The 27486-nt window shown below is 39.6% G+C and overlaps 1 protein-coding gene across 5 annotated transcripts in view; it reads left to right on the plus strand.

Annotated features, from left to right (window-relative positions):
* The window catches only part of dclk1a (doublecortin-like kinase 1a), a 91117-nt gene that overhangs the window by 41275 nt on the left and 22356 nt on the right, over positions 1 to 27486 (plus strand). For all 5 annotated transcript variants that reach the window (XM_038278795.1, XM_038278790.1, XM_038278791.1 and 2 more), the window contains exon 5: positions 4472 to 4579. In XM_038278795.1, coding sequence (XP_038134723.1) covers positions 4472 to 4579 — 108 coding nt within the window. The remainder of the gene's footprint in view (positions 1 to 4471; positions 4580 to 27486) is intronic.

Raw genomic sequence — 27486 nt, forward strand, 5'->3', positions numbered from 1 at the left:
ACAGATGGTTGAAGTGAGGACAGAGAGCATCCTCTGTGGGCTGTGGCTCTTGAAGATGGAACAATCTTGTAAGAAGTAAAACAAGAAAAGGAAGCAGGAGGAAGAATAAAAAAGAAGAATCCAGACACATCACAGCCTGGACTTTGTTTCTTTGTTAAGCTGAAGCACAAAGATTGCAGTCCTTTAGGCAATGAAGTGATTGTCAAACAAGATGGATTTTACATCTGGTTCATTAATCAGAGAAGTCACATCCCATTGTAAATGTTTGTATATAAGAAGGTTGTTTCGCATTATTATTAACATTAGTAATGGTGAAAGTAGTTATTCAAGTCAGTTATTTACAGAGTTTGTACACATTTAAGTATTCAATTCAAATTACTAAAGTTACAAACAAATAAATTACAAACTTAAAAATAAATATAAAATTTGATATTTAAACATATTCATCAATCTGCTGACAAGCGTTTATTTAACAACTGGTATATTCTGATCATTAGCAGGGCCCTGTGGGTTAGAATAATAGCAGGTAGATCTTACCTCTCCACTGCGCACTGCCAGCCTGAGAAAAATCCGTCGCAGGTTTTGCTGCCGCCGAAGCCATCACAGCCGACTCTCCTCCTCCAATAACAAGTAAATAAAAAAAAATAAAAAAAATTCCATATCTATCTTTTTGTTTTTGTTGTTTCTTTCCGTATTTCTCGAGCTGTCGGATTTTGTTTGGCGCTGTTTTTGGGGTAAACGTGATGACGTCGTGTCGTAACCAGGAAGTGCTCCAAAGGCGTCCTCCCAAGTACGCAGCCTGCGAATTGAGACGCAGCCTGTGATTGGTTGGCCTATAGAACCCCCCCCCCCACATTTGCTCTCACATCTTCAAACACAAGTTCGTTTTGGCACAAATATCTCGCAAGGAATGTGACAAAAGTCAAAGCGCGGTGTCAACGTGCTGTGTCTCGCGAGAGCGCGTTTGTGTTCTTGAAGCAGCAGATTCAAGAAGCTGTAATGGCTAAATTGAGGTTGTAATGCAATATTAACATTTGCAAAAAAATAATAATTACAAATAAACTATCAATAATCATTTGTCAGCCGTAATTTTATTTGTGTAAAACTATATGAACACACCAGTAAATAGTTTTTTTGTGCATTCACATTTAAATCAGATTTGAGTGAAAATCCTCTTCAGGTGAAGATTGGACTGACAAGTGTAATTTTTTTTTTACATGGTCTTGCCTGATATTTCTTCTAGTGCAACTTCAAATTCAGTTTGTGTGTGTGCGGTTTTTCTTTACAGCAGAACATTTTGGCATACAAGTTCAGATTTTTGTGGTACAAATTCTCACATTGCATTCTCAAGTTTTCACATTAAATTCACAAGTTCGTTCATTTTGGCACATATTTACCTTCATAGACATCCTTTGTTTGTTGGTTATGAAGCATGTTACAAACAACTATAGCTTTGAACCATAATGGTAGCGATTTATGCTCCCCGTTGTTCCCACCTCCCTAACCTCCCACCTCAGTTTTTACTACTGAACAGCTTGGCCACATGGCAACAACTCACGACTTGATAAAATCTAAAAACTGCACATAATATCTGCTGTGAGTTTCGCACATTTGTAGAATAACATGCAAATCTTTAAAATAGTGGTGTTCAAATCCAGTCCTAAGGGCTACTATCTTGCATATTGAAATTACGTTTCAAGAAAGAAAAACAGCAAAAGCGGATTACAAAGCTAAGGTGAGCCAAAAAGAAGGAACTAGCAGCTTCCTGGAAATGTATTGGAGTAGAAAGTAAAATATTTGATTTGAAATGTAGTGGAAGTTATAAGCATTCCCCTGAAAAAAATTACTCAAGTAAAGAAACTGCAAAAAAGTACTTAAATACAGTAATCAAGTAAATTTACTTGGCTACTTTCCACCACTGTCCAATACTGAAGAAAATACAGTATGGTATTGGCAATGCTGACACAACACTTTTTTTTGCAATACAACTAATATGTTTTTTAGCTGTACAAAATAATATAACTGGTCTATAACAGTGGTTTTCAAACTGGCTCCTCATGTCCAGCATGTTTCTGTTTCTCCCTTCGTTTATAAATGTGTAATTAACAGGCCTCTGGATCCTTTTGTTGCTGCTGAGGAGGAATGCAATGATCAGAAACATCTAAAACAGAAAAAGTGAGCCCCATGATTGAAAACCACTGCTGTATAATACTGGGTGGCTCTAATCTTTAAAAATATTTAGTTGAATAAAGAAATGCCACAATTATTGCACTCAAATTGTCAACATCAGTGTTTTGAATATTAATTGAACAGCTATAGCTAACTAGACAGATTGTAAATAGTAAAACATACTTTTCATAAGCAGTTTTTATGAAAACAGTTCAACATGTCTGCCTGTGTGAAAAAACTAAATTAATGCAGGTATTTGTAGAAAGCAAGTATTTTTTCTGTGACTTTTTTAATAACCATATGAGCAGCTTCCACTGCAGCGGTGCCTAGTGCCATTTAAAGCTCCACATATCCTCACTCTGTAACTTCATGATTTCTGCCTCTGCTCTTCCTCCTCTGTCCTTGACATCAATTCTGCATATTCTGTGTTGTGCAGCGTGTGACGAGGTTGTCGTGTAGCAACAATTTCTTTCTGTTTTCCCACAAACATAACAGATCACATTTTGGCTATTTGTTGGACTGAAATAACTCATAGACTTCTTTTATGATCTGCTCCTGTTTGTTTGAGAAGCACATCATACTGTGGTTGGAAGAAGAAAAAGTAGTTCCCATCGAACGCATGAATTTTGTCTATTTTCTTATCAACATGCATTACCACAAATGACTGTAGTATCAAAACTGTTGAAATTTGAATTGAAAAGAGAGCCTGGTGTCTGAGGTGTCTCTATTTAAGTATTGAGCTTTCATAATTTGAAGAGTCAGCTATGCACAAACATCTCATGTCATGCACAGATGACCAGTCTAAAGGAACACTGTAGAACCGTTCAAGGGAATTATGGGGTAAGAAAAGCTCTTGCAGATGCAATATTCGATATGTGTGTTCCTCCCTGCTCACTGTCGTATGGATTATGACAATTATAAAGCAGTGACTCTTTTCTTGCAGTCTTCTCCTGATGTATAAAAAATTAACATGCATTTAAATTACTAAAATGGCATGTTCTTTTGTCTTCCCCATTATAGTGAGTGGCCAAGCTTCTCCCATTTACAATGTCTATCTCCATATCTATAACATAATAGATACCTTATTAAAATATTGTAGAGACACTTAAAAATAGCAAAGCTCTTTGCATTATTGCATTTACCTTGTTAAACTATTTCTGATTTTGCTTTTTATTTAATGTTTGCTCTGCTAAAGATCCTTTAGAAACACTATTACATTTTGTTAAATGTCAAAGGATGCATTGACAATGCTTATTTGATTACCTTAAAGGAGTCTTTAAATTACATAAATACCTGAGCATGAGCCGAATAACAATTAAGCCTCTGATTTTGTGAGGATTATAACTTGAATGTTTGAAAATCAAGGAAAGAAAAGGCTACCTACTTCTCTCTCTTTCTTAGAATATTTTGTTAAAACTTAGTGTTTGAGGTGATAAATGGAATTACCATAGCAAAAAAAAAAAGGTTTGCATTTTATCATTTTATTTTGACAAACATTAGCTATCCATTTGTGGAAGACAGCATCCATCCATCCAAGACAGCATCCAGCATCATCCACTGGCAGACAGCAAAACACATGTAGGAACAGACAGGAACACAGAGTTACAAAGTAAACAGCAAGACAGTTGGAATTTCAGCTGCAGAAGACTTTGCCTCCTTTCAGTGTTGCTATAATTATTACCTCTGCCTCAGCTCTGGCACACAGTCATCATGTTAACACTCTGCATTGTACATTAATCACTCGGCCGCAGAAAATGCCACACAAACAGACAGACAGACACGCAGATGAGGTGGATGAGGCCAGGCATGCCTGGCAGGCTGCATATTCCTTCCTTTCCCACTTGTCTGAAATGTTAATGAGCTTTAATGGGGCTGAGTTAATGAACAGGAGATGAGGAAAGTTTTATAGGAGAAGGAGGCAGGCAGGTTGGGTGCTAGGGTCCTCATGGCTCATTTATTTGGAGAGTGTGTCTGCAAAGTATTAGTTCCCCATGAGTCACAGCTGTCACTCTTGAAATTTCTGCAATAATTGTGTTTGGAAAGCGATTACAGTGAAGGTCAGGACTTATTTTTCCTGGGGATCTGAAGCTAAACCCAATTATAGCTCAGTACATAGTTTAACTTTTTCTATTGGCAATGCTTCCCTAAATTTAAAGTTTTGAATATCAATCCAGGTAAACAGTCATTAGTTTATTTTATTTTTTTCATTTAGACTATATGTGTAGAACCATAGATCAAACTTAGGGAGTCTGCGCTTACAAATTTGTCTTTGAACTTGTTTTTATGCTCTTTGCGCCTGCAGAGTGCCGCATGATGAAATCAGTGACCTATGGCAGGATGTCAGGCTCTCTCAACAGATGCTCCCCCAGGACTGGCATCCAATCACAACGCAGCAAGTCACCAGCATCTGGTAAAGCATTCCTCTTTTTTTATGCAGTGACTTGCAAAAGCATTAAGTCGACTTAAACTTTTTCACATTTTGTTACAGTAGAGGCACAAACGTCACAAAATGTGATAAAAGAGTTTCCAGAAACAGGAAAAATGGAAATGTTAATGGAATGTAGAGCTTAATTCTTTTGAGGGAGAACACAATTTAAAACCTAAACTTAGAACAAAAACTCAACTATCACACGAAAAGCCAAAAGTAGGTAAAAACCACAAAACTATGAAAATGCAAAACTCAAGTGCCATGTCTCATAACATATAAAATAAATAAAAAAACATAGCTATGAACTAGTTTCATATTCTATCATAGTTTCATATTCTAGCTGCAAGCCATTAAAGATGCTGCTGCCTACACCTACAGTGCTTGCAAGAGGGAAATTTATCAACATAAACAGAGGAGTGGTTTGGTGACCTATGCTAACTCTAGAGGAGCTGCAAAGGTCCCTCGCTCATGTAGAGAAAGCAGCTGAACGGATAAGTTGGAACAGACACAACAGATTATATAAGGGTGGTAAGAAGTAGCGCTCAATTATTTTGCCAAAAATGAAAATTGTGAGTATTTTGAACCAACATTGCATTGCAATCTTATTTATACTTTCCTTTGCACTAACAACAAATTTGCAGATGTTTCACTCTAAGGTTTAGGTTTTTTATGACCTTGAAAGCTTGCTTCTCCAGAGTCCATCGCTGTAGGACTCAACTGTAATCTTTGTGTTGAAGTGCTAAATTCTACTAGCATATATGAATCTGGGTGTGTTCAGAGGCTGCATCCTCAAAGGACCCATCTACCTGGACTGGGAAAATAAGGAGGCCGGAGGAGTTTTGGCTATGGATTCAAACAGGTCAAGCCTTCTCCGGCTTCCAACGCCCATACACTCTGTCGCCTAGCAACTGTAACAATTGACACACAAAGCAGGCAAAAAATGGATACCAAACTTCTCAGTACTGTTCCAGGTGCTAATATTATTTTTGAGGAGCTTCAGCAGCAGTACTGTCATTGTGAATATCAGATTTATAGTCCACACACTGCAAAGATATTTGAATCTGTGCTTAAATACCAGCGGAACCCATTTGCACAAAGACAGATAAAACCTTTTCATTAACCACTAAGACTTAGACTTAGACAAATTTTAATGTCATTTTGTATGCACAGAGTTTATACAAAGGTGTATACAAAATAATATTTCTTTTTGCACAGCCATCGTGACATTTCCATTTTCTTAAAGTGCAGCAGTGAAAAAATGTAAGCATTGGGAGAAAAAAATGGTGCAAAAAAACATTGATATGGGCAGTTTGATGGCTATGATATGATTTACAGTGTTTTCAACATTTAGCTTTTTTTTAAATTATTATTCTTTTTTTTTTCTCAGGTGTTTTTTTCGGCATTTAGCTGAATCTGAAACCAAATTTTATCCGTCACATATCGGACTCACTTATATTAAACTGCACTTGCAATATTCCCTACTGTTAGCCGCCATTTACCTTCTCCCTCTGAGCACAGAGCCGGTAGCTTGCTTTGAATCGCAATGAATCATGGGATTAGAGATGGGAAGTAACGAAGTACAAATACTTCGTTACTGTACTCAAGTAGATTTTTCAGATATTTTTACTTTACTTTACTACTAATTTTTATGGAGACTTTTTACTTCTACTCCTTACATTTTAAAAAAATTGGCTCGTTACTTTAGTTTTTAATCATTTTAATGGAGTTACTGTTATTATTTTTCACGTCATCAGTACCAAATTCAATCTAATTGGATGGGAATCTACGTTTCATTTGACGCACCACTACAAGATGAATCGACAGATTCGGCGGTATTCATTGGCGGCAAATCATTGCAGCTTGGTGGCGGTGGCGTTAGCATAGTAGCATGGATGACGAGATGATTGAAAATGAACACAATGGAGATCTAGTCCTATTGGCAGACATCCATTTAAAATGTAGGCAACGGCATGAAAAAAGTGGTTTCTACTTTTACTTTTATACTTTAAGTAAATTTACAAGCCTGTACTTTGTTACTTTTACTTGAGTAAAGAAGTTTAATCATTACTTCCACTTTTTACCTTCCACCTTACCTTCCACTTTTCCACTTTTAGTATTTTTTAACACAAGTATCTGTACTTTTACTCAAGTACGGAAAGTGAGTACTTTTGCCATCTCTGCATGGGATCTCCAAGGCTACGTAGGATACACCAAACCTGTCTTTCAAAATGGACAAAACGAAGGCTGTATATTTTGGCCGCATAGTGAGGAGTCTTCCACTCCGAACAGGCTTCGGCGCCACGCTATGGCGTAATTGGCTGACGAATCTGGCCTTTGGAGGATACAGCCACTGAATTGAAACTCAATCTCTGTGTTATGCACAACTCTCTCTTCCTGCCTGCATGCACAATCTCACTTTATGCATATTCCTGACACCTAAAGGGCTGGAGTGAAAAGTTTACTTACTCTTGTTAAATGCCTCTGTGATTAACAAAATTGCATTCTGTTAAATTGCGCTTATTTTGCAAATGTAATTAATTGTCCAGCCCTAGTAAAAAGGAGCCATGCTTGTAAGAAAACTGAAATAAGCCCAATTTGCAGTATACCACTTTTCATGTTGTTGGCACATCAAGCACAACAGAAATTATGCCATGTCTATAGAAAACAAACCCTACACTTCATCCTGAACTCACAAACCCCACTGTGAGATATATTTGTGTCTGCATGATGCTGTCCAGATGCTTTTCTTCAGCAGGGATAAGACAGCCTAGTGTGAATGGGAAGACAGATGCAAGCAGTTCTCACCTTTCCAGGCTCACCTTTCAAAATAAAGCACAACCAAACATGGAAAGGTCCAGATCAGAGCATACTATTGTGTTAGAAGGCAATACAACATTTTCTTTTGGCTTTGCAATCATGCACTACTTTGTGTTTGTGTATTACATTGAATTCAAAGTGTGTGGTTGTGACATAGATAGAATATCGTATGCCACAAATAAAAGGATTTATATGGGATTTATTTAGTCCTTTAATCCTTTTTGCCTGTATTTATATCAACAGAATATAAACTGAAATCATTGGGGGTATTTTGTGTTTAAAAACTTCCTCATCTTTTTTTCCCCTCATGTTTTCAGCCCATTACTTCCGTCTGTGTCGCAGCATACTGTGAATCAACTCTGTAATGAGATCTGAGCTCTGCAGACTGTTTGGCTGTGTTGACATACATGTGCGCTGTGTCTCTGTGTATGCAAAATTCAAATGAGATGAGATCCAGCTGATTTCACCTTGGAGGGGAGGAAAATTCAACCAGAGAGAGGTAACAAAAGAGAGGGAGAGAGAGGAAAGATGAGAGGACTGGTGACTCAATTCTGCAGCTCCACACAAGCTGCTCCTCACCTGACATAATAACGAAGACTGATGAAAAATTAAGAGCATGCACAAGCACTGTGCTTAGTTTGTTTGTGCCTGAGAGGACACATAGAAAACTCTTTCAGAGGAAACAGACATCCAAACAAATGAATATTAATTCCATTAAATGAATGCAGTCTCCCTGATGCAACCTTGCATTGTTGTGTGCCAGACATTTAGTCTGGCTTAATAAGTCTGAGGACTTGGTGATTACTTTCCAGATTTAGCAAATATAAATTCATTCTATGCCTGATTGCACAACGTGAGCTGTGGCCGGTATTGCCTAGTTATGCAACAACCCACTTAACTTTTTAATTTCTGCTGTAATTATGAAGTTAGTGACTGTTCAGAGACCTACTGGGTCCGGGATGATTCAGTAGGGTGATGCAATGCCCAGAAATCCTACAGAAAGGATTTGTTTCACCTGCCTTTTGAAGACATAAACATGCACAAAATCTGTTTCATTTTTCACAAAGATGATGACTGCAGAATGAAGATCTGAAAAACTAAGTGAGAATGTACAGAGAGACAGGTGCTTTTATGGATAAGGAAGCTTTTGGGTGCTGCCAGACTGAGAACTTTGGAGAAAAGGTTATGAGGGTGAGTCATACCCTCTCTGATCTGGTTCTCAGCATCACATCTGCAACCAAGGTGTACATAAGTGTGTGTATGTGTGTAAGAGAGAAATAGAGTGATGGAGAGAAAGAGAAAACACAAAAAGTCATGTCTGGTGGGGGGGAGACTTCTCTTGGTTGCTATGGAAACGCGGCACACTTGGAGCATGTGGCTGGAGACACAATAGACACCCATATATGGCAGCTACTTCCTGTGAAATGGCCGTCTGTACAGACAGATCCGACTGACACTTGTTTCCCGACTAGAATCCTGAGTCAGACGGTCCTGACATGACGCTTCTTCTTTCCAAAAGTGTCCCCCCAGCCTCACCTTTGCTCTTTAACATCATCTGATGTTGTTATGATGGTGTTGACAGTTTAGATTTTATTTCCTAGAACATTGATTGTTTGAAATAAGAGAGAGGCAGAAAATGCAGTGACAGCAGGAAAACAACTGATGAATCTGTTGTTCGACCCTCTCTGCTCCTGTATTGTTTATTACCCCCAACCCCTTCTCACTTCAAAAATACACCATGCCCACTTCCCTGCAGGACAATTTGTTCTCAAATGAAAAAAGTCAACAACATCTTCTGTTTTCCACTGTTCCCATTTTGCCCTTTCTGCTGCTGTTATGTGATTGCAAAAAGGACTTACTGGGATTCACCAGGGCTCAGTAATAACAATATATCAATATATATTACAATATGCACCTGATCTATATTAATAGAAGGTATGTCAGGTATAAATCTGTCTAATTTAAGTGAACTCTGGTCCAGAACCACGTGGCATTAAAGCTACAGTGTGTAATAATTACAGGCATATAAATTCAGAAATTTAATATATTATACATAACTATGTTATTTATCATCACCTATGAGCTCAGCCTTTTAACCATAACATTTGCGTTGCCTTAGAATTCGTTATTTATAATTACATAGGAGCGGGTCTCCCAGCCATGGAGGCTGACATCTTTGCGCTACGGCAGCGCAGAGGCAACAAACTAGCGATTGCGAGATCTCCCATGACGCTCGAAAATAACTACGGCAAGTTGAGAGAGATGAACTGAGACGGTACTGAACAGTAGATGGCAGTATTATGCCTGAGAAGCGTTTAGTCTGCCTGAAACCAAAGAAGAAGAAGAAGCAGGTATACTGCGCCTCGGTAACAAGAAAGGTAAACAAGGCGGCAGGCGTGAGTGACTTTGCAAACTGTTTGGCACTGTGTGGCCAAACATCAGACGAATGGAGGATCATGCCTACTCTGTATCACAACGAAAAGCGGCGGACACCGAACCCCCGTCATCTAAGAAGCGGAAACACGACGAGAATAAACGCAAGAGTGACAAGAAACGACAAAAAACACGGATCAACATTGGCACGGCATTTACACGATGGAAGTCACTGATGGAGGAAAAAGGTTTTCAAAGTGACGCTCAAGTTGCCAGTTTTCTCTTGGACAGGTAATTAATCCTATACACACAATTGTCTAATATCACTGCAGTTTTTGGAGTACAGGATGCTCAGACCTGTCTAAAACAATAACATGCTGCGTGATGATGCTGTTACTCTCCAGTATACTTATTCAGCAACGTCCCTGACGTTTCACAGGTAATGATTCAGTAATTTTCTGTACAATAATTTTCTGGATATATACCTCGGTTACTTCTCTCCGGCTCCTTTGGAGATCTTCAAGCCTTTCCTCCTCTGCTCTCACCCCGCTGGCTCCCCTCTCTCGCCTGGCCCCAGCTGCACGCTCACCCCGGCCTCTCTGCCCTCTTCCTTTCCCTCTTCCTTGCCTTGTAACCCCCGTGCCACAAACAAGACTTGGACTCTGTAAACGGGGAATATATATTCTTCCAGCGAACACAATCTCGCTGTTAAACTAATGACTACAATTACTTCGTCTGTTTATATCACCATGCAAAGCAGCTCACCAAAACGTCACTACGACGTAGAAAAAATAACGGGTATATTTATTATCTTAAGTCTACATGAAATCTATACCCTACACAGACTAATGAAATACTATCTGTAAAATTATCTATGTAAACAAACCTCATCACTTGAGAAGGTAGGTGATGCGGACGTCGTGGAAGACATTTTGTCCCGTAACGCTCGCCGTACTGTTGGGGGGGAGAAGCGGTGGGGGGGAGACGTTCATGTTGCTGCAGTCTGCAGTCTGACCGCTAGATGTCGCTGAAAATTACACACTGTAGCTTTAAGGGGAATGTAGGCAGAGTAAATGATTTAGCTTTTCAACCTCTCAAGGCCAAGCTATGCAACATTAATAGTAAGGATGGCCTAGTTATTATACCTTATGTTTAAATAGTGTTAGGGTTTCAACTTAAATTAAAGCTCTTTACCCTTATTTCATTTTAAACAAATAAAAAATAGCTAATTGTCAATGTTAGTTCATATCGATAATTATTTCTTATATCATGTCCACAAGACAGGTTTAAATTGGTAGGCAATTAGGCTCTAGCACAGTTCTTTTGTAGACATTGACACCTATACAGGGATCTTTGGTAATTCTGTCGGTTCACCCAGAATTGACTACTTTTTCCAAGACACATCAGCTCTATGTTCACAGTTGGAAAAATGAAGCATACGTATCAGGAAAATAATGTAATGACTCAGAACAGAGGGACCCAGTAATCAGGCAAGACAGTCAGTGGAATAACTTCAAAAGTGTTTATTGAAACAATTATCGTTTGTGGATCTGCAGCAGCTAATCCACAGGCCTAGGGTGTCTGTGGCAGAAAACTCTGGTGAAAGAAACACAGGTTAGTGATACTGATAATATGACAGAGGATGGTTATGATCGCGTGAGTCACTAACCTGGTTTGAAATTTAGTCGGTGTCTAGAGAACAAGGACGATTTGAGCCGGTCAGGTGAAAAGATGCTGCGAGTTCCAGATGTGGAAGCCTAATAGGCTGCAGAACTGGCCAGAGATCAGATCCAAACAGACGAAGGAAGGCATGAAAATCCACAGGGCAAAGTAAACAGTCAGATCCAGGTTCAGTCCATAGTAGAATCTAACAGGAGTTGGAAAACAGGTCAGGCAAACAGATCAGACAGTGGCAAGCAGGTTCAAAGGTCAGCATTGAGAAACAGGCCAGGATCAGGCAATCAAAACACTATTAGAAATGCTAGAAAACTCTTACACCAAAGGCTCAAGAATAATCTAACACTAACGACTAGGAGCAAACAGCTTAAACCGTGGCAGGACCAGGTTATTCAGATGAGCAAATGGTCGCCAGTCCATCACAGGGTAACAAAGAGATAAACAACCATTCACACACACACTCACACCTAAGGAGAATTTAGAGAAGTCAACACTCATGTTTTTGGACCGTGGAAGGAAGCCGTAGTACCCAGAGAGAACCCACGCATGCTCAGAGAGAACATGCTACCCACTGCGCCACTGAGCAGCCTGTGACCAAAGTCCATAATTGGAAAAACTACATCAAACACAAAGAGTTGCTAAAGTTGAGGATGAGTGGACAAGTGTGGGTTTTTTTTATCACAAATACAGTTTCTATTTCTATTAAAGCACTTCTGGAAAATTAGGCAGTTTTACTTATCCTTAAATTATTTAATCTGATCAAATGTTGGTACATGTATGCATGCATCATGATCGATTCATTTTATTCAGCTTCCATGTAAACAGAAATTTTGAATTTCCGATCAACCAAAGTTTAGATTGGATTGTGGAAATGTTGTGCATGCAAAGGTAGCTATTGGAAGTTACAGGAATTTTTTTACTACAGTAACTGCCTAAAAAAGCTTGTGCAACAAAATAGGCTAAGAGTGCCATATTTTTTTGTCTATGCCTGTTTCATTAGATTATTTTTTTTCAAATCTCTCTGTTGAACCATGACTTTAAAGAAACATTGACTTTCATTTGCTCATTTTCATGGAATGTTTAGTTATTATCACTTTTGTCAGATTCCAGTTGTTTCTGGGATCATTAAGATTTTTTCTTTGATTAAATGGGAGGAACCGACAATTGTCGGTCAACTTGTGTATATGCATCTAGTGCTTTACTGTATTGACAACCTTAAGAGCAGGGTGAAAAGATCAGGCTGTTATCTGCACTAGTCCGGCAGCTTCACCACCTGATCTATGTAGTCCTGGTTATTGCTGTCTCTGTTGAGGTCCACCACCGTAGTGTCGTCTGCAAACTTCACAATGTGATGGGTGGTGAACATTGGGGCGCAGCCGTGTGTCATCAGAGTGAACAACAGGGAGCCCAGGATGCAGCCCTGAGGTGAGCCTGTGCTCAGGGTGATGACATCAGAGGTATTCTGTCCAACCCGGACTGACTGAGGTCTGTTTGTGAGGAAGTCTGGCAGCCAATTGCAGGGGAATGTATTGAAACCCAGCTGTTCCAGTTTGCCTGTCAGATGCTGTTGGATGATGGTGTTGGAAGCTGAACTGAAGTCCAGGAAAACCATCCACACACAGGTTTTTTCTTCTCCTCCAGGTGTGCTAGGCTCAGGTAAAGAGCAGAGGAGTTGACGTCCTCAGTGGAGCGGTTCAGTCGGTAGGCAAACTGAGACGGGTGGAACCAGCGTTTCAAAGCATTTAGACAACTTTTATTGTAATTTTGTATACACGGAGTGTACACAAAACAAAACTTTGTTTTATACAGCTTACATGACATTTCCATTTTGTGAAGTGCAGCAGTGATCAAATGTAAACAGTATGTGGGAAAAAGACATCATGATGGGAGTCAGTGTGACTTCTTTGGGACTGGAATAATGGAGGCAGACTTAAAGAATGCTGGCACTATGGATTGGTTGAGTGTTTAAAATGTCTGTGAGGACACCAGGAAGCTGACCTGCACACTCCTTGAACACCTGCCGAGGTATGTTATCGGGGGCTGGGGCCTTCCTCGGGTTGACTTTCCTCAAAGTCTCCCACATGTCAGTTGTGTCAAAGCAGAGTGCCTCCTCTCCCTGATGTGGAACGACTTTCACTGCTGGAGTGCTGTTTAGTGTCTCAAACCTTCCACAGAAGTTGTTTAGCCCATTTAGGAAGCATCAGGGTGTGTTGTAGTCTGTGATTGCCCATATGCCTTGCAAAAAAGTACTTATAAACCTATAATATTTATGGTTTCAAAGAAAATTTAAGTGCTTCTTAACCCTGTCTTAACCCTTGAAAGGTTAGGAGAATTTTGTATAGATTAAGTGTTGTGAACATTTATCTGATTTCATCCCCGTTCATTGAAACGTTAGTCAGGGATTTCTGCCTGATCTGTATTAAATTGAAAATTGTATTAAATGTTAAATACTCAAGAACAGAAAACAAGAGCACACATTAGAAATAGTTCAGTTTGACTGCAGTTATCTTTCTGCAGCACCTTATATAAAATTCGGGAAAAGGACAAGGAAACTGCAAACTAATAAAAGATCTATCTTGTTTGAATCTTTTTATTATGGGAAATCCTCGTCTTTGTTTTTCATCTGTCTTATGTTTTGCGGTCAGACAGTTATTTCTGGGAAGCACTCTAAAACAATCAGATGATTTTAACTTTCAAGTCAATGTTATTTTTTTTATCTTTTGTCTTGGTATGGGAAAATACATAGTCCTTTTTACTTAGATTTAAGAACAGGGGCCTTCTAAGAAATAAGGCTGAATGCATTATCAGTTCCGAGCAGCATCAAGCAACTTCTTAGTATGCAGCTCACAGTAGATTTGAATTTAATTCTCTTTTCTTGTTCTTACTGACGCAGAACAAAGCAACCCTGTGTGTTGTCCGATCGTTAGCTGAATCATTCTAAGCAGGCAGCACATTATTTATAATTATGAAATAACAATTGGATCTTGGTGTCAGTGAAATATATATTGTTTACATGTATAAATAAATATATATATATATATATATATATATATATATATATATATATATATATATATATATATATATATATATATATATATATATATATATATATATATATACATATATATATATATATACAGGTAAAAGCCAGTAAATTAAAATATTTCAAACAACTCTATTTATTTCAGTAATTTCATTCAAAACGTGTAACTTGTACATTATATTTATTCATTGCACACAGACTGATGCATTCAAATGTTTAATTTTATTTAATTTTGTTGATTTGAAGTGGCAACAAATGAAAATCCTAAATTCCGTGTGTCACAAAATTAGAATATTACTTAAGGCTAATACAAATAAGGGATTTTTAGAAATGTTGGCCAACTGAAAAGTATGAAAATGAAAAATATGAGCATGTACAATACTCAATACTTGGCTGGAGCTCCTTTTGCCTCAATTACTGCATTAATGCGGCGTGGCATGGAGTCGATGAGTTTCTGGCACTGCTCAGGTGTTATGAGACCCCAGGTTGCTCTGATAGTGGCCTTCAACTCTTCTGCGTTTTTGGGTCTGGCATTCTGCATCTTCCTTTTCACAATACCCCACAGATTTTCTATGGGGCTAAGGTCAGGGGAGTTGGCTGGCCAATTTAGAACAGAAATACCATGGTCCGTAAACCAGGCACGGGTAGATTTTACGCTGTGTGCAGGCGCCAAGTCCTGTTGGAACCTGAAATCTCCATCTCCATAGAGCAGGTCAGCAGCAGGAAGCATGAAGTGCTCTAAAACTTGCTGGTAGACGGTTGCGTTGACCCTGGATCTCAGGAAACAGAGTGGACCGACACCAGCAGATGACATGGCACCCCAAACCATCACTGATGGTGGAAACTTTACACTAGACTTCAGGCAACATGGATCCTGTGCCTCTCCTGTCTTCCTCCAGACTCTGGGACCTCGATTTCCAAAGGAAATGCAAAATTTGCTTTCGTCAGAAAACATGACTTTGGACCACTCAGCAGCAGTCCAGCTCTTTTTTTTCCTTAGCCCAGGTGAGACGCTTTTCGCGCTGTTTCTTGGTCAACAGTGGCTTGACAGCAGTTGAAACCCATGTCTTTCAAGCGTCTCTTGGTGGTGGATCTTGAAGCACTGACTCCAGCAGCTGTCCACTTCTTGTGAATCTCCCCCACAATTTTGAATGAGTTTTTTCCACAATCTTGACTAGGGCGCGGTGATCCCTATCACTTGTACACTTTTCTGACCACAGTTTTTCCTTCCCTTTGTCTCTCTAATAATGTGTTTGGACACAGAGCTCTGAGAACAGCCAGCCTCTTCAGCAATAACCTTTTGTGTCTTTCCCTCCTTGTGCAATGTGTCGATGGTCGCCTTTTGGACAGCTGTCAAATCTGAAGTCTTCCCCATGTTTGTGTAGGCTTCAGAACTGGACTGAGAGACCATTTAAAGCCCTTTGCAGGTGTTTTGAGTTAATCAGCTGATTAGTTTGTGGCACCAGGTGTCTTCAAAATTTAACCCTTACACAATATTTTAATTTTTTGACAAACGGAATTTTGGATTTTCATTTGTTGCCACTTCAATTCATCAAAATTAAATGAAATAAACATTCCAATGCATCAGTCTGTGTGCAATGAATAAATATAATGTACAAGTTACACCTTTTGAATGCAATTACTGAAATAAATCAAGTTTTTCAAAATATTCTAATTTACTGGCTTTTACCTATATATATGTATATATACAAGTGCTATATTCTGTCTTGTTGTACTTCTACCAGTGGTTAAGCCTAACACTGTCATTGCTCAAGCTTCAGTTTGTGATGATGCTACAACCCCAGCTGAGGGTGCAAATACACAGCACCTCAAAATAATGTGTGAAAACAATTTGCACCCTAACCCTTTCTCACCCCATCTCACCATCTGTGCCTCAGTCTATGCCTAATGCTGCTAAAAATCAACAGAGAAGTGCAGATGGTGTCATCAGAAAGCATTGCGCCAACACCTCTGCATCTCATCTCACTCTTTGTGTTGAAGCCTCTGGGGTGAGGTGACCCAAAAAATAAGATCCAGTTGGTCTCCAGAGAACACTTTTCTGGCAGATAAACTTTATGAACTGTAGATGTGCTATATTCGCTGCATCTGTCAGGGTTTCTTTTTTTTTGTGTGTTCCATAAAAACCTGTTTATGCAAGATGACATATACAATATATATAGAAAAAATAAATGGACCTTAATGTGTATGAATAATATAGGTCATTCACAAAATGTCATTAATTTATGTGTTGGTGGTATTTTATTAGACACTGGAAAAACATGTCTCTTACAATGCAACTGTGACATAATGGCAATTACTGTTTGTATTTATTTGCCATTAAACCCCTCAGTAATTATAGCTGTTATTTTTGGTTGCAGCCGATGTGATACATTAAATGTCATTACTGTACTAATCTCCCGTGAAAATGTGTGGCTTGCATGGTAGGATCGTGTTGGATAGATTTCGGTTTGATTCAGCATAATTAGTTTTGCTCATCATCTTTTTAATAGCTAAAGTTTTAAACCCCTTTCAACTTTTTCTTATTTTTTAAACCACAATTTTTTTATTGCTATTTCATGTAACAAATCAACTATCCATCCATCCATCCATCCATCCATCCATCCATCGGTGCACCCTGGACAGATCACCAGTCCATCGCAGGACTGACCAACTAATAGCATTGGAAATTGGTACATGGTTTTACACAGTTCTTACTTATGAAAATCTGAAAAGAGTGACTGGAAGTGCTTCCTTCTGAAATCATGTTAATAGTAAGGAGAGTTGACTGTTATTCAATCTCAGTTCAAACACAGTTTGAGAAGCTGTGGAGAACTTTGAAATAAACCTACTTATATATTAATTTACATCATTGAACAATGTAAGCATTATTTAGAGACTTCACAACTAATGAGTCAATAAATCTTGCACTTTTTTATATGTGGAACAAGGTCAGTTCTGGTCACATGAGACCAAAAAAAAAAAAGAAAAACATTCTGCAAGGAAGAAAATAGTTGTTCAGTATAAAGCAGGGTGGTTGTAGCCATGGGGACCATGGAGATGCTTCATAACAGGTGAAAGGGAAACAACTCATAGTGGGAGAAAAACTAGTCTAGTCAGTGGATCAATGGAGTTAAATAAAATTTAGTACAAATAAAACGGTTCCCTTTCATGCATAACAAAACTGTGTTGATGTGCACAGATATTTTTGATTGGTTTGAATTAGAGTTTGATTTTCAGCCTGTTGGCTTAACTTCCACCTGTGATAGAGGTTCACACCTGATGCAAATTCTGGTGTCCAGATGGATAAACACTTGGCAAAGTGTTGGAAGTAAACAGGAGAAATACAGAAGAGAAGCTAGAACCAAAGAGTACCTTTGTAAATTCTGGTTTCTGCTTTTCAATTAAAAGTGATTTAATGATTCCAGTTTTGACTAATTCAGATATATTGTAATGACTAGTGGCTTGTTCTGTTTGCATTATGATTTGGATCTTATCAGTTAAATATGATGATCATGCTCTCTGAAGTTGTATTTTTTTCATGGAAAAGTCAAAACTTGCTTCAGAAAAAAATCGAAGACATATATCATGATGTTGAATCAATATTTATAAACCTTTTAATTTAGTGTCTAAATGATTTACATTTAAATCCATAGAAGAAATCGGGAGATTCAAAACCAAACTGGAAGGTCAGCACACAGCTTTAGCTATTGCAGTTGGAAACCAGCAACCAGCAATGAAATCTGGGTTTAGGGAAGGACTCAGACCTGAATCTGCAGAGACAGTTAACAAAGTTGGCCGTCTATTGTCTATAGAACATCTCCAGGTTTAATGGACTAAAGTCTCAGCAGGATGTTGAAAAACTAATTCATGTGTCTTTAATAGAATTGCTGAATTGATCTCTACGATGCTGTCTTTTCAGATCTGCTTAAAAAGTTGATCACACACCTACAGTTGATCCATAATGCAGCTGTCAACACCCTCACCAAAAACTAAGAAAGTGAAGCACATCACCCCAGTTCTAAAGTTGTTACACTATCTCAGAGAACAGACTTTAAATGCATTTGTTTATCTATAAACCATTGAATGGATTAGCTCCATGACATGTCAATGTATCAACAACCAGGTTCTAGTTAGTTCTCATGATTTACTAATCAGGAACAAACAGAAAGAAAGGTGCAAAAGTGCTGAAACCCTAAACCCTGCATGAAATCAAGATGAAAAAAAATATATAAGTTTTGATTGGCCTTTATTGTTGGATATGAGCATTAAGTTTGTAGTCCAACTTTTCTTTTATTTTCTTGTCAATGATTTCATCATAAACTTTTTGTAATCATCCTTTAATTTTAATGCTTCATTTTTATTCTCTTTAGTTATTCATTTAATTGCTTAATGCCGTTTATGTCAATGAAATGTACTTTCTCTTAGTATTTTCCTATCATGTATCCAACGTTATGTATAATTAAACTTGCCTTACCAAAGGTTTCTTTCTAAAACAACCAAAAATGTTAAAATCTTGCAATGATAACCAGACATTATGCATTAATGCATATGAATCTAATCTCTAATCTTTATCTGACTCTTATAAAGGGAGTGCAATGAAGCACATGGTTTTGGTGGATGTGTTTGCAAACAAAATAGTAGCTTTGATCTAATTATCAAATGGGATTTTTTTAAATGTTATCATCTACAAATTACTGCCCAGAGCTGTGTAAAAACTGTCCGATCCAATCTCTGGCAGATTGATTTGTGCTTTACTATTTGTTACACACTCAATATTTGCTGAAGCATTATCTAATCAACAAGTTCATTTCCTTCAACTTGGGCCTTAACCATCCACAGTAGTGCTGTAGAATTACTTTGACGTGTTACAGTGTTAAAACGCTGGCTGCAGAATCCTATTTCTATTGAGTTTCAGAAACTCTTCTGCTGACTCATGATTGTCACCTCAAATACACGTTAAAGCTTTAATTAAAGCTAGAAGTAGAGCTCGCTTCAGGCTGCTAAATGTCCAATTTTAGCTGCATGTCCTTTCTGTAAACTCTATGCTGCTTCATCTTAGGCTTTGTAAAATCATAAACCATCATAAACCGTAACATTAAACCATTACCAAGTAAAATCAAAACCTATCAGATATTGTTGCAACTGTTTACCGGCCTACATTATAAATTAACACAAGGTCAGTCATGCAGATATGATGTAAAGAAGGCACATTTTCTAAGCATGTCAGAATTTATATAAACATATACAAACTCCTAGGGGTAGTCATCAAAGGTTCATTTTCACTAATGTACAGCATAACAGAATGTGTTATGTAAGACCTGTTCCCACAGATGCTCTCAAAAAATGTCTGAGTGCTCATCATGCACAACCTAATGTAAAATGATCACATAACGCATTGTATTGGAATAACCTGTTTAGCATTGTTGACTAAACAACTGTCTCATTTGTTATAATAACTGCTCAGTAGTCAAAATCATGATTTATCTGCTATATCTAATACGTTGTTTAAGGCAGCGCATGCAAGCAAAGATTTACACCCGAGATTTGCAGATGCAGGGTGTAATCTTTTAGTTTGTCAGTTAAGTACAACTTTAGTGCCTGATGTGCAACATCTCAACACATCAATATATACATACAGTATATGTATATATGTATATATTTTCTATCTGGGCTACACGATGGCACAGTTTGTAGCACTTCAGCTTTGCAGGAAGAAGGTTCTAGTTTTGATTCCCAGACTGGGGTCTTTCTGCATGTTCTCCCTGTCAATGTGTGGGTTGTCTCTGGGTACTCCGCCTCTCTCCCACTGCAACCTTAGTGGAAAAAGCCGAAGAAGATGGATGGATGGTTTTCTCTATCTAAAATACTTTGATGAACCATTGGTAATGGGTCTACATATTCTTCTGAGACTTTCAAAAAACACAAATTAGATTTTCATTGCAAAACATGATTTTGTAAAACTATGCAAAATTTCATTAATGTTTTTCTCATCAGCCCAGATAAGACGCTGCTAAGCTGTCCGGGTAAAAAGCAGCTTAACATAAACAGTTTAACAGTTTTAGATCATGTGCTTGATAAATCTGCGAGTGATAGTTCTAGAAGCACTGACTCTAGATGCATCTAGAATTTTACATTCCACTAAATGATCCATTAATTCTTTTTACATACAGTACCAAATATATTGCAAACCTCTATAGTAATGATAATGTGTCATTTACCGTTCTATAGTGTCAGAGCAGTCATCTCCATGACTTTGTATGTATGACATAACTTTTTACTATGGAATTTTGATTGGTTTAAAACAATATTGAAAATTATAAACCTAGTTTCGGATTCTCATTAGCTATAAGGCCTGTGATGGCCAAATCCATGGCCACACTCTGAAATTGACAAAAGATGGGGGGCCAGGGCTCAGCAAATTTGGATGCTGATTGGACTGCACCACTGGTCCTTGATGGCGGGGGAATGTGTAGTTTCTTTCTTTAGATGAGTTTTTGCATTTAGGTGAATATTGGTATTTGGTCTTTAATGGTTTTGATTTTCATTTTGTGAGTCTTTAGTTTAGTCAAACTTAGCTGTACTGTTATTTGTTTTGTTTGTAATTTTATTCTGTTTAGTTACCCCTATTGTGTCTAAATTGGTCTGATCAGCCAGTATATATACCCCTGTCTGTCATTTCTTTGTAGGTCAGTTATGTTTGTTTGTACAGCCAGTTTGTTTACATTTTTGCCTGAGTTCAGTTTTGTTTCTTTGACCTCTTTTATGAGCTCAGTTTATCTTTTGTCATCTATTTTTGGGTTAAAAAAAAAAAAAACTATTTTTCTAATTAATATCCTGTGACTCCTCCTGTTTTTTTAACTCGGTCCATCACATGTGGTGTCAGAAGTGAGGATTTTGAGTTGAGGAGCCAGGATTTCTTTTTCTTTTCTCTGTGTTTTTTTTGTGTGAGCAATTTTTCCCCCACCAACAAATTTTTTGAGCCATGCAGAACGGTCTGCGCCCAAGAAAAGGAAACAAGGTTGAGACCACAGAGGCTTCCCAGCAATCAGAGAGGGAGGAAATGGAAGGAGGAGCTTCAGCAGCAGCAGCTGAAGCCACTGATGAGGAGGAGCCCAGAGAGCCAACTCTGCATGATATTGCTGGGATTCTTCGGGCGTTCATGGGACACAGGAAGTTCGGGAGAAAAAGCAGAGAGAAGTTTCTGCACAACAAGAACAGCGCTTTAGGAGCTTGCAACACCAGTTTCGGCTTTTGCAGATGGAAATACAGGCCAGGACAACCCCGCCCCCTGAGCCCACATCAACTGATCCACCACCTGTTACAACTCAAATTGATCAGATTCAAGCAACATCTCAACCTGAGGATTCAGCTTTCAGGTCAACAGGTCAGTCTGTGCACCTTCATCATCCTAAATTGGAAAAATTGACTGCTGAAGATGATGTTGAGCACTTTCTAACCACGTTTGAGAGAATTGCAGCTGCTTGTCGTTGGCCACAATCGGACTGGGTTTTCCATCTCATTCCTCTTCTGACGGATAAGGCTCACTGTGCCTATGTTAACATGGATGTGGATGATTCCCTGGAATATGGAAAGGTAAAAGCTGCCATTTTACAAAAATATGATATAAATCCAGAAACTTACCGACAAAGATTTCGCTGCCTTGATGTTCTTGATGAGAGTCCAAAAGAATTATATTCAAGGCTGAAAGAACTTTATGAGAAGTGGGTTCAGCCTAAAGATAAAACTGTGAAACAAGTTGGTGAACTGATTATTCTGGAACAATTTTTGAGAATGTTGTGTCCTGAGCTTCAGGTTTGGATCAAGGAGCACAATCCGAAGTCTGCTGCAGAAGCTGCTACTCTCGCTGACGTGTTTGTGGCCGCCAGAAGTAGGAGTCAGCCATGGAGCAACAGTGCATGGAGAGTTGCCAAAGATTCACGTCGGTTACAACCTTATCACCCTCATCAGAAGCTAGCAAAGGGTGGGGGTAAGCCTTTTTTAGGAGAAAACCAGCCTTCTAAGGCAGGAAAAAGGCCTCCAGTGTGTTACCTCTGTGGACAAGAAGGTCACACCAAACCCATGTGCCCTAAGAATCAAAGTAAGCTAACTCAAGTGTGTTTTGTGCCTCATCAGAATGTGGATGTTAAACTTGAAATAAAGCAGTCAAGTAAAATCATTACAGTGAAGATTGCTGGGCATGAAATAAATGCTTTAATAGATACTGGCAGCACACAGACTCTAGTGCACAAGAACCATGTACCAACTAATTGTATATGCCCTTCTGAAACAATATCAGTTTGTTGTGTACATGGTGATGAGAAATCATAACCCACTGCGGATATGTTTGTTGAGGTTCAGGGAGCTCCCTATCTGTTGAAGGTTGGGGTAGCTGATAACCTACCCTATCCTGTAGTTTTGGGGGAGGATCTGCCTGTCATCTATGACTTGTTGAGGGATGTGCAGAGCTGTAACGTGGCTGTAACCAGAGCCCAAGCTAAAAATCAAGATGAGCATTTTGCAACACTTAGTGCTTTACCTTTTTTCGAGGCTGAGTTGCAGACAGAACCTGGGAAGTCTCGGAAGCCACGCAGTCAAAGAAGGTGTGAGAAATTTCAACATGCACTGGGTGAGACTTCAGTTGAAGTGGCTCCAGATATGCCACTAGGTTTTTCAATACCCACAAACATCAGACAAATGCAGCAGAATGATCCAACTTTGTTTGCCCTGTTGCTGAAGGCTAGGAGGGAGGCCTCTGTAGGATCTGACACAAATAAAGAGCAGTATATACTGCAAGATGGCATTTTATATCATCAACATGGCCAGTTTAAGCAGTTAGTTGTCCCTAAGGAGGCTCGTGAAACAGTGCTGACTTTGGGACACTCTATTCCCTGGGCTGGCCACCTTGGGAAGTATAAGACCACTGCTCGCATCAAGCGATATTTTTTCTGGCCTGGTTTAAGATCAGATGTTGCTTTACTTTGCAGAAGCTGCCCTGAGTGTCAGAAAACCTCAATGAGAGTCCCCAGCAAAGCACCACTTCAACCCCTTCCCATTATTGGCACACCTTTTCTACGCCTTGGGATGGATGTAGTGGGCCCGGTGGAAAAAAGTAAATCTGGAAATCGCTTCATGCTTGTCATCACAGACTATGCAACAAGATATCCTGAAGTTTTTCCACTAAAGACTGTTAAAGCAAAACATGTGGCTTCCTCACTGGTTCAATTTTTCTCAAGGGTTGGATTTCCACAGGAGATTTTAACCGATCAGGGCACTAACTTTATGTCCACACTCTTGAAACAGGTCTATAAGCTGTTGGGCATCAGGAGCATGAGGACAACACCATACCACCCACAGACGGATGGCCTGACAGAGCGTTTTAACCAAACTCTCAAACAAATGCTACGTAATTTTGTGAATGATACAGGCTCTGATTGGGACCAGTGGTTGCCATACCTCCTTTTTGCCTACAGGGAGGTTCCTCAGGCTTCCACTGGTTTCTCCCCATTTGAGCTCCTCTATGGCCATGATGTGAGGGGCCCTCTGACCCTGCTGAGAGCTGCATGGGAGGGAGATCAGAGTAAAGAGGATCCAGTCAACATTATTTAATTTGTTCTCCATATGAGGGATAAACTGCAGCAAATGAGTGAGTTGGCTCAGAGTCACATGGCAGCTGCTCAGAAACACCAAAAGGTTTGGTTTGACAAGAAAGCTCGCCACGGAAGTTTTGCTCCTGGCCAGAAGGTTTTGGTAATGTTGCCAACTTCTGACAGCAAGTTGCTAGCAAAATGGCAGGGACCCTTTGAAGTACTGAGGAAACCTGGACCTACTACCTATCAAGTCTCTACACCAGGTCTCCAGCGAGGGAGTCGAGTGCTCCATGTTAACCTTCTCAAGGAGTGGGTTCCACGGAAGGAGAATGAAACTGAGGTGTTGCTTATTCACAGAGTGGAGGAGGAGGAAGAAGTTAATGACTATTTGCCCTCAGTAACATCCTCTGTGCTGGACCTAAGCCATCTCACCAGCGAGCAACAGTCTCAGGTAACACCTCTTACTACTTCTGACTTATTTCAAGAGTGTCCAGGTCGCACCACTCTGGTGGAGCACAGCATTGTTTTAAAACCAGATGCTGCCATAAAGCGTATGAGTTACAGGATACCCGAACGCTTCCGGGTGGAGCTGAAGGAGGAGATGGACCTCATGCTGTCTCTAGGAATTATCCAACCTTCAACAAGTGAGTGGTGCAACCCTGTTGTGTTGGTTGCGAAAAAGGATGGCAAAATAAGCAACATCTCAACCTGAGGATTCAGCTTTCAGCTCAACAGGTCAGTCTGTGCACCTTCATCATCCTAAATTGGAAAAATTGACTGCTGAAGATGATGTTGAGCACTTTCTAACCACGTTTGAGAGAATTGCAGCTGCTTATCGTTGGCCACAATCGGACTGGGTTTTCCATCTCATTCCTCTTCTGACGGGTAAGGCTCACTGTGCCTATGTTAACATGGATGTGGATGATTCCCTGGAATATGGAAAGGTAAAAGCTGCCATTTTACAAAAATAGGTCGCACCACTCTGGTGGAGCACAGCATTGTTTTAAAACCAGATGCTACCATAAAGCGTATGAGTTACAGGATACCCGAACGCTTCCGGGTGGAGCTGAAGGAGGAGATGGACCTCATGCTGTCTCTAGGAATTATCCAACCTTCAACAAGTGAGTGGTGCAACCCTGTTGTGTTGGTTCCGAAAAAGGATGGCAAAATAAGATTTTGCCTCGACTTCAGGTACCTCAACTCCATATCAAAATTTGACTCTTACCCAATGCCACGTATTGATGACCTTATTGAGCAACTGGGGGAAGCAAGATACTTAACAACTATTGATCTGTCTAAGGGGTACTGGCAGGTGCCTCTCACTAAACAGTCCCAGGAGCTGACAGCGTTTCGCACCCCCTGGGGATTGTTCGAGTTCACAGTCCTGCCATTCGGTCTCCATGGGGCCCCAGCAACATTTCAAAGACTAATGGATCAGGTACTCTCTGGGCTCTCAGCATTCACCTGTGCATACCTTGATGATGTTGTGGTTTTCAGTGCAACTTGGGAAGAGCATGTTCACCATCTAAAGGAGGTCCTGGATCGGCTGCGTTTAGCAGGCCTTACCATCAATCCAGCAAAGTGTGCTCTTGCCAGGACAGAAATACAGTACCTGGGGTACACCATTGGAGGTGGTACTCTGAAACCTCAAGTTGATAAAATCAATGCGATAGCATCCTGTCCGCTCCCACAAACCAGGAAACAGCTGCGGTCTTTTCTTGGCATGGCTGCATTCTACCACAGATTCATTCCTAATTTTTCAGCTAGAGCAGCATTCCTAACAGACATGACGGGCTCCAGAAGTCCCACTAAAATTCAGTGGACAGCAGAGGCTATTGCAGCATTTAAGGACATTAGCCAATCTCTGAGTAAGAATCCAGGTTTGCACTCACCTGATTTTGCAAAAGACTTTGTGTTGCAGACTGATGCTTCTGAAAGAGGCCTTGGGGCAGTGCTTCTGCAGGGACCACCAGAGGACCAACATCCAGTTGCCTACATCAGCCGCAAGCTGCTGCCAAGAGAGGGGCGCTATGCAACCGTGGAGAAGGAAGCCTTGGCTATTAAATGGGCCCTTGACTCATTCAAATATTATTTGCTAGGAAGAGAATTCACACTTCAGACTGATCACAGAGCCCTCCAGTGGCTAGAAAGAATGAAGGACACTAATGGGAGAATCACCAGATGGTACCTTGCTATGCAGCCGTTTCGGTTTAAGGTTCACTACATCCCCGGCAAGGACAACACCACTGCTGATTACCTTTCTCGGAGCCAGAGGGAAGATCAAGAAGTGGGGGAGTGTGTGATGGCCAAATCCATGGCCACACTCTGAAATTGACAAAAGATGGGGGGCCAGGGCTCAGCAAATTTGGATGCTGATTGGACTGCACCACTGGTCCTTGATGGCGGGGGAATGTGTAGTTTCTTTCTTTAGATGAGTTTTTGCATTTAGGTGAATATTGGTATTTGGACTTTAATGGTTTTGATTTTCATTTTGTGAGTCTTTAGTTTAGTCAAACTTAGCTGTACTGTTATTTGTTTTGTTTGTAATTGTATTCTGTTTAGTTACCCCTATTGTGTCTAAATTGGTCTGATCAGCCAGTATATATACCCCTGTCTGTCATTTCTTTGTAGATCAGTTATGTTTGTTTGTACAGCCAGTTTGTTTACATTTTTGCCTGAGTTCAGTTTTGTTTCTTTGACCTCTTTTATGAGCTCAGTTTATCTTTTGTCATCTATTTTTGGGTTAAAATAAAAAAAAAACTATTTTTCTAATTGATATCCTGTGACTCCTCCTGTTTTTTTAACTCGGTCCATCACAAGGCCCAATCATCAAAACTGGTATAAGGGCTTGGTATATATTACTTTGTGTATAATAGGTCTGTATTTGCTATAAGTGTTTATAGATGTTGGAGATTGGCCTTTTTTCTAGTGTAGTCCTGTTTCTCTAACTGTGATTGGCTGGATGTGCTCTCTTCATCCTCTGACTTGAGGGTTGGCTCGGAGCTCGTCTGCCTGGCTGTGTGTTTCCTGGACGGGGCCGCCTTTTACAGTTGCTTTTGGTATCTCTGCTTCTGTCTCCTTGAACTCCAGTCGGGCTCGGAAGATGGCCGCTCACACTGAGCCTGGTTCTGCTGGAGGTTTCTTCCTGTTGTCGCTACATTGTCGCTAAAAGCATGCTTAGTGTGAGGGATTGCATTCGAGTCAATTAGTCGATGCAATCAACTGGTTTTCCTTAGATAGAAAACTTTGAAACAATTTGACTGTATGATCGTGTGAACTGTAAAGTGCCTTGAGATGACGTGTGTTGTAAATTGGCGCTATATAAATAAACTGAATTGAATTATTATCTCTCAGTTGAATTAACCCCAAAAAAAACCTACATTTTCATC

This window comes from Cyprinodon tularosa, unplaced genomic scaffold, assembly GCF_016077235.1.
Source record: "Cyprinodon tularosa strain WSP-4 unplaced genomic scaffold, ASM1607723v1 ctg144, whole genome shotgun sequence".
Taxonomy (NCBI): domain Eukaryota; kingdom Metazoa; phylum Chordata; class Actinopteri; order Cyprinodontiformes; family Cyprinodontidae; genus Cyprinodon; species Cyprinodon tularosa.